This window comes from Primulina tabacum, chromosome 16 (assembly GCF_025594145.1).
Source record: "Primulina tabacum isolate GXHZ01 chromosome 16, ASM2559414v2, whole genome shotgun sequence".
In the NCBI taxonomy this organism is placed as follows: Eukaryota; Viridiplantae; Streptophyta; class Magnoliopsida; order Lamiales; family Gesneriaceae; genus Primulina; species Primulina tabacum.
In genome coordinates, this window is record NC_134565.1 from 36,993,252 (window position 1) to 37,005,014 (window position 11,763).

Sequence of the window (11,763 nt, forward strand, 5' to 3'; positions counted from 1 at the left end):
ATCAATTGATCAATCGTCATGGAATCTAAATCTTTTGATTCTTCTATAGCCACAACAATATAGTCAAATCTCGCATCAAGTGATCGAAGAATTTTTTCAATTACACGAACATCCTCTATTTTCTCTCCGTGTCTTTTCAATTGGTTGACGGTGGCAAGAACGTGAGAAATATACTCCGAAATTGATTCCGACTCTTTCATATTTAATGATTCAAACTCTCTTCTCAAAGTTTGAAGACGAATACGTACAACTTTGTCACTTCCATTGAATGAATTTTGAAGCAAATCCCATGCCTCCTTCGACGTTGATGCCGTGGCTATTTTTTCAAAAATTTCATCATCTACGTAAAGTTGAATGGTGGACAGTGCCTGCTGATCCTTCTGTTCAGATTTTTGCCACGCTGTTCTTTGGGCTTGACTCGTTGCTTCATCTTCGGGAGCTTCCACACCTTTTTCTACAGCATCCCACACACCTTGAGAACGCAACAGAGTCTTCATCTTAATGCTCCAGTTGCTGTAGTTTTCCTTTGATAGTTTCGGAAAGTGTACAGGAAGAGAATTCATGGCGATGTCTTCAAATATAATTGTCTCACTCCAATAAAAAATAGCTCTGATACCACTTTGTTGGAGAACAGAAACAAGATTATATTTGATCACACACCATAAACTGATTACATTTCAGAATTTATAAAAAAATTACAACTACAAAAATTAAATGCATACTAATTAATAATTGGAAAATGAACTTTTGACTGATATTAATTCTTCAAGCATTCCAACCAAAATGTCTCTTCAAATCACACGTTTAACTTTTATCAGTTGCTCGGCAGACATAATGGTTCTTGGGGGAGGTTGTGGAGTAGTATTTTCTAGTTAAAGGCGACGTAACAGAGGTACTGGACATAAATGATGCAGCACTCATGGGTGGAGATGATGCGATGGTGCTAGCCGCGGGTGGAGTAGGTCTCTGTAGACATGACCCGTTGTTCTCAGGGCTGGAAGTCGGATGGACGTGGTGGACAGTCGTGGATAGTGCCAGACATCCGTATGGAGTAGCAAATTTAATTGACAGATTTAGTATCAGTGGCAAAAAACGTCACACAATCAAGTCCTCTAGTAAGCTTGTCCTCCTCCATTAACATTGCAACCGAATGATTGATCTTTCTTTAATAGGAAGCTGCTGAATGCACTAAATGGGTGAATTTGGATAGTGGCAATAGAAAACAGGTTTAGACGATTCTGAAAGAATATTTCTGTAATTTTAAGGCCAAATACAAAAAAATCCTACACATTAAAATTTTACTAAAAACCATATAATTTATCACAATATATTATTTTTTTTATATTTTTATCACTCTTTACTCATCTTGTTCACAAACCAAGCATTATCTGAGATTATATTTAGATATCTCGCTTATTGCAAGTTGTTCATATAAACCCATGACAAGTGAGGTGACCTTTATAACTTTTAAATATCATTAAAATTTCAACTCTTTAAGTGAATTTTTTGTGTATGTTTATACTTTTCAATATATATGTACAAAGATTGTTTCTAATAAATAAATTTATGGTTCAATCTTACAATTATGTTCAAAATATTGAAACATAAAGAGGAGAAGAACGAGATCGTGAGCTTATTTTAAATATTTAATAAAATTAAATATATTTAGCATGTAGTAAATCATGGGTTTGTTTTCCTTCCTAAATGGTAATTAAATCACAATTACCGTGCACTGACTTGTGGTATTTGGCAAGCAACAACAATAATACGTTGTCACCAGGGGCGTAGCCAGAAAATTTTTTGACCTTGGGTTGAATGATTCGATACACAATAGTGACATTAACTAGATATAAGCTACTGAAAATGTGTCATGTGGTTTTTCATCGAATAAAACTCGTCGATTGTTGATTTCTGAAATGAATATTTCAATCAAATCAAATTTTATCAGCACATGTCTAGGATAAGAAGACCACCACCGATGGAAGATGCATAAGATATCACCAAACATTTTAAATGAGCATCAAAACTAACTTTGATAATTAATAACATCCAAATAGGAGAAATTAACACATATTGAGAATTTAGTAACATTAAGACAACAACATAAGCATTTCACTTTACTAAAACCCTTGCAAAACAATTTATTATCGTCTCAAAAACTCAAATTAACTCAAAATAATATGTTGCAGTCACTTAACAAATAATTGAAGAATCACTTTAACTTCTGCATATGAACAAATATAACATGATTTTACTTCAAAGAAAAGCAAAAAATCCAGAAACTACTAAAAATATACATCATACGAAAGTTAATCTCAAGCTCTATACATAACAAAAATCTAATCTTCTATAACTTCATCACTACATAAGCTAAAAAATAACTACAAATTCAACCAAGTCATATTTTGAATCTTTCTGCATAATAAATGAAATAAACCAATTAAATATAAAAAAACAATCATTTCACATTGTGCCAACTCAATCGAGGCCCACCGTCATACAATCATTTTCAGCTCCAAGTCTTTGCTTCCAAAATTGCAGTGTATAGAGTAATTTGATTCTTCTTATGATTAAATAGGTTGAAGCTAGATAATTTTAGTTGGCTAAGTTATTAAACATAATTGTTTTATGGGTCCGACAAACCTTTAATATAAGTTAAAATTACATATATATACTATAATTACTATTTTTTTGATCCAGGGCTGGAGCCCACCCCAGCCTTTGGGGTGGCTCCGCCGCTGGTTGTCACTAGGGGTATAAACAAAAAAATCTTAGCGCGCTAGGACGGGTGAATTTGCCAGCCTCAACGCACAATTGCAGAAACCATAATAAATTTGCATGACTTTCGTGTTGGGGTGGATATTTTTGCCTATCCTAGCACGCTCAAGAAAAAAAAATTCGGGCCGGGCATGCTGGGGCAGAAGAAATTGTATCCCTAGCACGCCCAAGAAGAAAAAAAGAGAATGTTGCGAGCCATGCGCATTGGGCGGAGGTTTTTGCCCGCCCTAGCGCTCGTGAGAAAAGGATTTAAGCCAACTTGCACCCTATTCTCCCTCAACCTGCTTTCTTCGTTAGGATCGGTAAACCCATGTTCTACCAAGTCCCAAAAATCTTGAGATTTGAGCAGAGTCTTCATACGGATACACTAGAATTCATAGCCTTCTCCTTTAAAAATTGGAAAAATAGGTTGTGCAGCACCCATAGCAGAAGTAATGTTGGGCATGAAAGTCTTTCTCAAAGTATATCCCTCAACTCACGTATTTTCACTCTACTCTTTCTCAAATTAAACCTGTGCTCTGATGCCACAAATGTTGGGGAAGAAGAATATGAGGCAGAAAGCAAACGTAACAAAGAAGAGGAAATAGACGGAGTTTACATGAACATCAATCTCCTCAATTAAAGACCATTTACATATGCTATTTATAGGAATAGATAAAGCATATAAAAACAAATATTAACCATTAAGCCACTAATCCCATTATCCAACTATGAGATCTACTAAATCTTAACCAAATTGACTAAGCAATAAACTTGAGCAACTAGCATGACAGGTAAACTAAATAAACTTTGACTCATTCTTCAATAGATGGTACCCTTGAAAAGCAGTTATTAGCTTAATCTATTTTGAGGACAAAGTAAGGTGGATTGGTTGGATTTTAGCAAAGTTAAGTGTCGTCGACTTCCATTTTTGCTGATTAACTGTAATATATGAATCTTTTTAATAAATATTATTTGAAGATTTTCTATATATCGAAACTCTTGAATGTACAGTCACGTGCTACTAATTTATCAGCTTTTTATCATAATAAAAATCATGCAATTTTTTTTATAAGAACGATATCTCTATGCCTTATATATATTCGATCGGGTCTTGAAATGTTGACTACACGATGCATGGAATTGGCACAATTAATTGTCCTATTATCTCTCATCCCAGCCCGGATCCACTATTTATTTATCTTTTTTGTGAAATATCAAATAGATTATGCTCCAAATTTATGTTCTTAATCTGCAATTAGCGTGTCCGTTCCCATTGATTTATGTTTTGTTATTATTAGTAGGGCAAAAATTAATTTGGAGATTGTTGAGCAATGAATTTTGTTATAATTTATGATTGAAAAAAGAAAATTTATATATGAAATAATATTGGATGGGGAGCTTATAGTAATGGGAATGAGCTCTATGTAATGACCATAATTAAAAAAAATTAGTATTTCTATATTTTTTGTGCAAACATATAGGGGAACAGTGCTTTTGTCTTTTAGAGTGGCCCACCTTCTCTTACTCTCTTTGAGACACGGGTTAATCTTCTAATTTTATTTATGTTTGTGCATATACAGATATTAATAAAGTTAGAAAAAAAAAGATTAGATTGATCGTTGAATAAGATCATTATTTTGGCACAATGCATGAAATTATGGCAAATGGTTCAAAGCTGAGAAGGCTTGGTAGATGTTACCTATATTGATCGTGCCCTCATCCACTCAGTACATGATACGTGTGGTGAGTGATTGAATCATGACTACTCATTCATTTATCATGAATGAATGAGTTATCATGATCATATATTTGTTATACCACAATCAATTGTGCGCAAAAAATGTTAACAATTCAGCAATTTTTTTAAATAAATTATAATGATCAAAACAAATTTATTACTACTACGATAACCTGGCATATTTCATACATTAATATCATTTACAAAAACATAACTCTTTTAGATATACATAATTATGGATGCAAATTGGTGGTGTTTGCCTTCGTGACATTCGAATTTGAAATATAGCATTGCTAGTAATGATTCTTAGGAACATCCATTCAAAGCAGACTCTCTTTGGATAAAGTGGATACATCATGTTTACTTGTCTCATGTTGATGTTTGGCATTGGGAGTCCATACTTTACATTTCCCTTTGATCAAGAAGCTGCTTGAAATTCATGATGAATTAGTGTTGCGTATTTGTTTTATCAACGCGCCACTGTTAGCCTTCCTCCCCGAGATCTAATGATCAAGCCTATTCTTTTCTCTGCACCCCAGTTCCTACTTCTCCTTTGTTGTGTATCCCTTGGACAACTGTTGTCGGGAAGCCATGTATCTTGCCAAAGCATGCCTTCATTCTCAGGCTTTGTGCAAATGAAAGGTTCCTAACTGGAGACCGTCTCATTTTCCTTGTTGACAAAAAATGTATCAAATGGTCTGAGCACTTGGAGTCTATTGATCATTTTGATAGGTGTCGTCATTTTCACGTCTTTTGTGAGTCGGTTTGAGTCTCCTTCATGCATATTTTTGTCATATCGATTTGAGTTTATTCTGTTTTAAGCTCTCTTGTCTATTATGATCAAATTTTATATGCTTTGGTTTAATTTGTAGTTATATTGCTCAAGGAAAGATTTTGAGCCTAAAATACGAGCAAGACGCGCTAGGACGGCTGAATTTGCCAGCCTCAGCGCACAATTGCAGAAACCATAAGAAATTTGTATGACTTCCTAATTGGGGCGGATATTTTTGCCTATCATAGCGCGCTTAAGAAAAATAAATTCGGGCCAGACATGCTGGGGCGGAAGAAATTGTGTGCCCTAGCACGCCCAAGAAGAAAAAAAGAGAATGTTGCGAGCCATACGAATTGGGCGGAGGTTTTTACCCGACATAGCGCTCGTTAGAAAAAATTTCATGCGCGCTGGGGCGACATTTTCAGCCGTCTCGGCACGATTAAGAAGTAAAAAAAAGGGTTGATTTCTTTCTAGATGTTACCTACATAGAAAACCCTAGCACATGTTTTTGGATGAGGAATTCTGATTAGACAAGGAAAAAAAGCAGCCAAACGGAAGGAGACACTACAAAAAAAAATCCCTTCAACAACGCACCTACGTTGTCGTATACTTTTTAACAACGGTTTTAGTGAAAACGTTGTCGTATAGCGTTTTTTAAGAAAACACTACGTTGTCGTATAACTTTTAACAACGGTTTTAGTTAAAACCGTTGTCGTAGATCATTTTTTAAGCAAAAGACAACGGTTTTTATAAAATCGTTGTCTTTTGGGGGTCAAAGACAATGGTTTTTAGGGTCAATGACAACGGTTCTGTAAAACCGTTGTCTTTGAACATTTAAGACAACGGTTTCATGAACCGTTGTCTATTAGCGTGTTTTTTTGGACAATTGACAACGGTTTTAAAAAAACCGTTGTCGATTAGCGTGAGTTTAGAATAAAACACAACGGTATTTAGCGATAGTTTTCCTACAACCGTCGCTAATGTTAGCGACGGTTGAAATTAAACCGTCGCTAAACGGTATTTAGCGATGGTTTTCCTACAACCGTCGCTAATGTTAGCGACAGTTATAGCTAAATCGTCGCTAATTTCAAATTAGCGATGGTTTAATTTCAACCGTCGCTAACGTTAGCAACAGAATCAAGTAAAATCGTCGCTAATTTGAAATTAGCGACGATTTAGCTATGTTAGCGACGGTTGTAGTAGAATCGTCGCTAATTATAGCTACGACAACGGTTAAAAACCGTTGTCTTTAAGCGAACCATTTAATAACAGTGGCTTTAACAACAGTTTTAAAAGGGCTACGACAACGGTTGTTGTAATATGGCATTTTTCTTGTAGTTAAAAGACAACGGTTTTTATCTTTGAGCATTTTTTTGTGGTAAACGACAATGGTATAAAATCGTTGTGAATTAGCGTGTTTTTTTTGGACAAACCACAACGGTTTTTGTAAACTGTTTCTATATTTAGCGATTGTTTTAGCTAAATATAGCGACGGTTTTATCAAAACCTTCGCATGTTTAAATTAGCGACGGTTTTAACAAAACTGTCACTATATTGAGCGATGGCTATAATAAAACTGTCGCACTTTTTAAATTAATGACGGTTTTGTAAAACCCGTCGTTAAATTAAAATTGCGACGGTTTTATTAAAAAACTGTCGCTAAATGTGATCGACTTTAGCTTAACCGTCGCTATTAACCATAAACTGTTGCTAATCGTGACGGTTTATTCAAAAATCGTCGCATATTGTCTATAAATATCCGCACCCTCGGTCCATTTCTTCACACCATAAATTTTTCTCTCTTAGACGATTTTAAATTCGAAATAGGATAAGTTTTTTCGTTTCAAATCTTGATAAATTTCTAATTGTTAGTTAAAATCATGAATATTATTAGTTTAGTCAGATTTTAAGTTTTTTTGGCAGATTTATTAAATTATAGAAGTAAATATTTTTTTTATTTTACGTAAAAAATTCGCGACGGATTTAGTCAATAACCGTCGCTAATTAACGACGGTTTAATCATTACCCGTCGCTAGTTAGCGATGGCTTATTCAGAAACCATCGCTAATTTAAAACCGTCGCTAATTAGCGATGGATACCATACATATCATAAACCGTCTCTAATTAGCGACGTTTTTTCAAAAAAAAAAAAAAAAACCGTCGCAATATGATTGTCTTTGAACGCACTTTCAACAACACCCTCAGTTACAACAGTTTTAAAATGACATCCGTTATCGTTTAGCGTTTTTCTTGTAGTGAAAGAACCGGAGTCAAGGAAACTTGAAGATTTCGGGATTTTCAAGCAGCGTGTCTTCCGTTCTTCGATTACTCTAGTATTTTTAGTTTAAAAACTTTCATTTATTCAGTATGTTGCATAATTGAATATGAATTTTAGCAACTAAACTCGTTTTTGTTAGGATTCAAGTGGATCTACGTACCCTGAACTATAGTCGAGATTAATTATTTAAAATTGCAAGGGGTAGGTGAACCAAGATTCTCAACAAATTCATTTCCCGGTTGAATTTAAATATCATTTTATATTATTTATTCAACCTTTGAGCAAGTTAGTTAATTAAATTCTAGTAGTAATTAATAAGTACTCAATTCAAATTATCTTTTACTAATTAAGAATATATAATTGAAAATAATATTCGTGTAATATAGTCTTGGTGGAACGGGATCCGTATTTTTATACACTATACTATAACTTGTATCTTGTACTCGCAATCACTTTGAGATTGAACTTTTCAATAATTTTTACTGATAATTTTTAGTACAAGAAAAGTTCGATCTCATCTCTTCAAATGTCATTTTTCTAGACAGATTTAGATCAGGATTAAGGATTGACGTCACGATCACTATTCCATGTCTACCATTCATGTTGCTTTGAAGTGGGTCAAGCGTGCCTGTACAGGTCTTCCCATATTAACAAAGCATGTTTGCTTGCCTTCTCAAGCACCGTTTATATTTGATGGTATTTGATGGTGAAGTCCCCTAAATAGATGCTTTATTTTTCAAGATCAAGATTAAGTTTTTCGTTGTTTGCACTTATATATATCTTCCTACTAGCTCTATTGAAAATGTAATAGCTAGATTAGGTAACTTGTATAGTACTTGTGAATTAACTATTGCATTTGATATGTTATGACTTGATCTTTGCCCAGGTATGCCCGGTGTATATACTTGTCATTCTTTATTTTTATGGTTAATATATTTTATATTTACCGATAAAAAATGATTTCTTTAGGTCTATATAAATAAGTACATTTTCAACTCCTTATAACAAATGTTTTAATATTATTTTCAAAAAATAAAAAGTTTATTTCTTCATCTTCAATAAGTAAAAAGCAAGAAACAAAAGCCCTATCTGATTAGCAAACCATCAAATCTCTAGCTTGAGGATGATATCTCTATACCCTTTTAGAAATATTTTTGCAGATTAAAGAAAAAATGAGGTAAATCTATGAAGCCATTGTTTCTTCAATTTTTTTCAGAATAAATAATTAAAGAAAGTACACCAAAATTCATTAGTACGCGCTATCATACTTTTGATCCCCACATAACAAAATTGTCAAAAGCAAAGATAGAACTAAAAACTCCACACTTAGGTTAGCTATTAGTTTTCATTGCAAGAAATAAAGAAATTTCTGCTTCATTCATTCCACATTGAAAATAAACCAGGATTTGATGTCCCAGGAACTGTCTCCGCAGACCGTCCAGTGTATGTAGCAGCCGATGACATATGCTCATAATCCACTTTCACCAGCGGAAGTTCGTTGCCCGAATCTGAACTCGAGCCCATTCTGATAAAATTTCCAGTAAACCCCCCATTACTTGAACTCCCATTATTCTCCATCACAGAAGATGAAGACCCCGTGTTTGTCATGAGTCCATGCAGCGTGACTGCGTTGTTTTGAAGGTAGTTTCCATAGAACTGAGAATCATTCAAGTTCGTGCTTGTGTGATGAGGGATGCTGTTGTAAGAACAAGATTGTTGCTGCAACTGGAGCTGTGTTTGGATGTAATTTTGATAAAGAGACGAGGAATCTTGATTGTATTGTGAAAGATTTTGATTTTGCATGATGAAAGACGGCTGAGAATCAAAGGGATGCTGCTGCATTAGTGAGTATGCTTGAAGATGGGACGCTGTTCTTGGGATGGTGCCATATTGGAAACCTGAGCCTAAAGATATAATGTCTTCGTGTTTTAGTGATGACTCGATTGCCTGGGCTTCTTTGAGGCGTTTGGCGGCACCTCCCCCGATAGGAAGAGAGCTGCTTTCAAGAATGGCCTTCACATCATAACGATTCATGTCGAAATTGGTGACAGCATTTAGACCTCGGAATTTTATGGCGGCTATATCATATGCTTCGGCAGCTTCCTCCTCAGTGGCTATGAAAAAATACAACATTCCAATTATTTCGTTTGTTCAAAATTTAGGACGAAAACTGTATATTATGAACAAAAACTATTAAATGATTATAAAGAACAAATAGAAGAAATGAAAATTAATTGCTTACTGAAAGTTCCCAAGTATAGATCTTTGTTTCCGGCAACTCTTCCTATTCTTGCTTGCCATCTTCCATGCTGATGATGCCTGATTAAAAGAACCAAATTTAAATATTGAGAAATAATTATTAATTAACAGAGGACATTAACAAGTAAATCAAGTTAATTAAGAGGAAAGAATATTCATGCAAAATATATAATAAATTTCTATAGCCAAAGAAATCATTGACTACCTCGTCACGCCACGATACATGGATGCTCCCCTCGAAAAGCCACTGCTCTTCCTGAAATTCAATATCTCAGTAGATTAATCTCCGACGAGGATTATATTTTATGCTTTCTCCAATTGCACGTGTTAACAAAAAGATCGGTATGTTAAATAGCACGACAACCTATAATCAATGCTTTAATTTACCTTCGGATAGAGGCCACAAATTCTTGTCTAGTCATATGCTTCATCTCCTCTAGTTCCTTCTCGTAGTTACTGATCTGAAAAATATACAGAAAATTATGCTGTATATATCATACCTGAAAAATATAGATTTTATAACATTTTTCTACAAATTTTCGTACTGGGAAATTAGTGATAGTAGATGTTCCCCAGTATTTTAGGGCAGCGAGATCATATGCCCTAGCAGCTTTTTCTTCTTTATCATATCCACCTATATAAGTAAAGAAACTTATAATTCATTGGACAATTTCAATGCAATAAATGGGTTTCAGGTTACACTAATTAATAATTAATGGAGAAACTTAATCGACTTACCCAAGTACACTGCATCCCATGGAAAGAACAATCAAGAAAGAAGAATTAGTAATCGTAGACAAATTAAGCAAAGGTAAAAGTAAGAAAAAACAAAAGAATCAAGTTATAAGTTTATTATGTAAACCTTGACGCCCTTTTCTCGATTGGCCTTCCCTTCTGCAACTATTATCCCATAGATGGGCTTCATATCTCCCAGTCCACCTATGCCTATAAGAAAGAATTATGCATATAATCACAATTTCGATCAAAAAGTCATAAAATAAGCCTTTTAAGTTATGAGAAGAAAATGAAGGGCTATATATAGAGAACCCCACCTTGTTACACCTCTATATATCGAGGTTCTTTGGCCAAACGTGTCTAAGGTCCTCCTAGGGGCAGCGTCAACAATACTAGTGTCACTGTTTTCTGCAATGGCAGCTGCGGTGGCAACGGTCTCACTCGTACTTGAACCCTTACCGCTGCCCATGGAAAGTGTCAATTGTTGCATGTTACAAGCATTTTCTTGGAGACTTTCATAGTTTGTGGTGGAGGCCAACAGGTTGTGTTGAACGACCGGCACCAAGCTGTTGTTGAAAAACAGGTAATTCGAATCACTCGATTGGATTTCGTTGTAAGGTATGAGCTCCAAATGGCTGTTGGATTTGCTCACTCCAAGAAAATCAGCAACTTTTGGGATTTCACTGCTTCCGTGGGTGTTGATCAAATTCCACTCATATGCTATATTAATATTGTCAAAAATAAAACATGTATAATTAATATATGGCTGCCAAAAACATCCAATTAGGGTTTGAAGAAGATAAAGAATTGAGTAATGACTTACCTTGGCTTTGAAATGGAGTTTCATTAATTTTGTCACTTACTAACCCTAGTGAAAAGTGATTAGACTGAGATTGTAAAGAAGGATGAGTGGGAGAAAATGGAAACGAAAGCCAGTTCTTGGAATTCATGGCGCCCTTCTCCTGCATATTCCAAGATCAGAAAGAATTAAGATCAACCAAAATATTAAAAATATAATCGGAATATATAAAAGGAGAGAATTCAAGAAACTGAGGAATAGTTAACTAAATGAAGAAAAGGAAAGATCAATCTGTAGTCTCTTCTATAAATACATATAAATATGTGTGTGTGTGTATGCATATATTTGTATATGTATCTGAAATTATGAAGCAGAAATCAAAAGAAGCAGATGCATAAACTCAAATGACTCCAGCCCACTTG

The 11,763-nt window shown here is 34.6% G+C and overlaps 1 protein-coding gene across 1 annotated transcript; it reads right to left on the minus strand.

Annotated features, from left to right (window-relative positions):
* Positions 1–8,710: 8,710 nt before the first annotated feature.
* Positions 8,711–11,496, minus strand: LOC142529691 (AP2-like ethylene-responsive transcription factor PLT2). Its single transcript, XM_075635296.1, has 9 exons — positions 11,366–11,496; positions 10,860–11,262; positions 10,670–10,752; positions 10,546–10,554; positions 10,353–10,441; positions 10,195–10,268; positions 10,013–10,063; positions 9,791–9,867; positions 8,711–9,662 (listed from the first exon to the last, which is right to left on the minus strand). The coding sequence occupies exons 1-9, from the start codon at positions 11,490–11,492 to the stop codon at positions 8,923–8,925; spliced, it is 1,653 nt and encodes a 550-aa protein (XP_075491411.1). The 5' UTR covers positions 11,493–11,496; the 3' UTR covers positions 8,711–8,922.
* Between the last annotated feature and the right edge of the window lie 267 nt (positions 11,497–11,763).

What these genes read in the sequence shown, in the direction of transcription:
- LOC142529691 (XM_075635296.1), bottom strand. Translation starts at nt 11,492, where the DNA reads ATGAATTCCAAGAACTGGCTTTCGTTTCCATTTTCTCCCACTCATCCT. An exon ending in CTACTATCACTAATTTCCCA is followed by an intron (nt 10,269 to 10,352) that starts GTACGAAAATTT and finishes TATATTTTTCAG; the next exon opens with ATCAGTAACTACGAGAAGGA. An exon ending in ATGTATCGTGGCGTGACGAG is followed by an intron (nt 9,868 to 10,012) that starts GTAGTCAATGAT and finishes TCTTTTAATCAG; the next exon opens with GCATCATCAGCATGGAAGAT.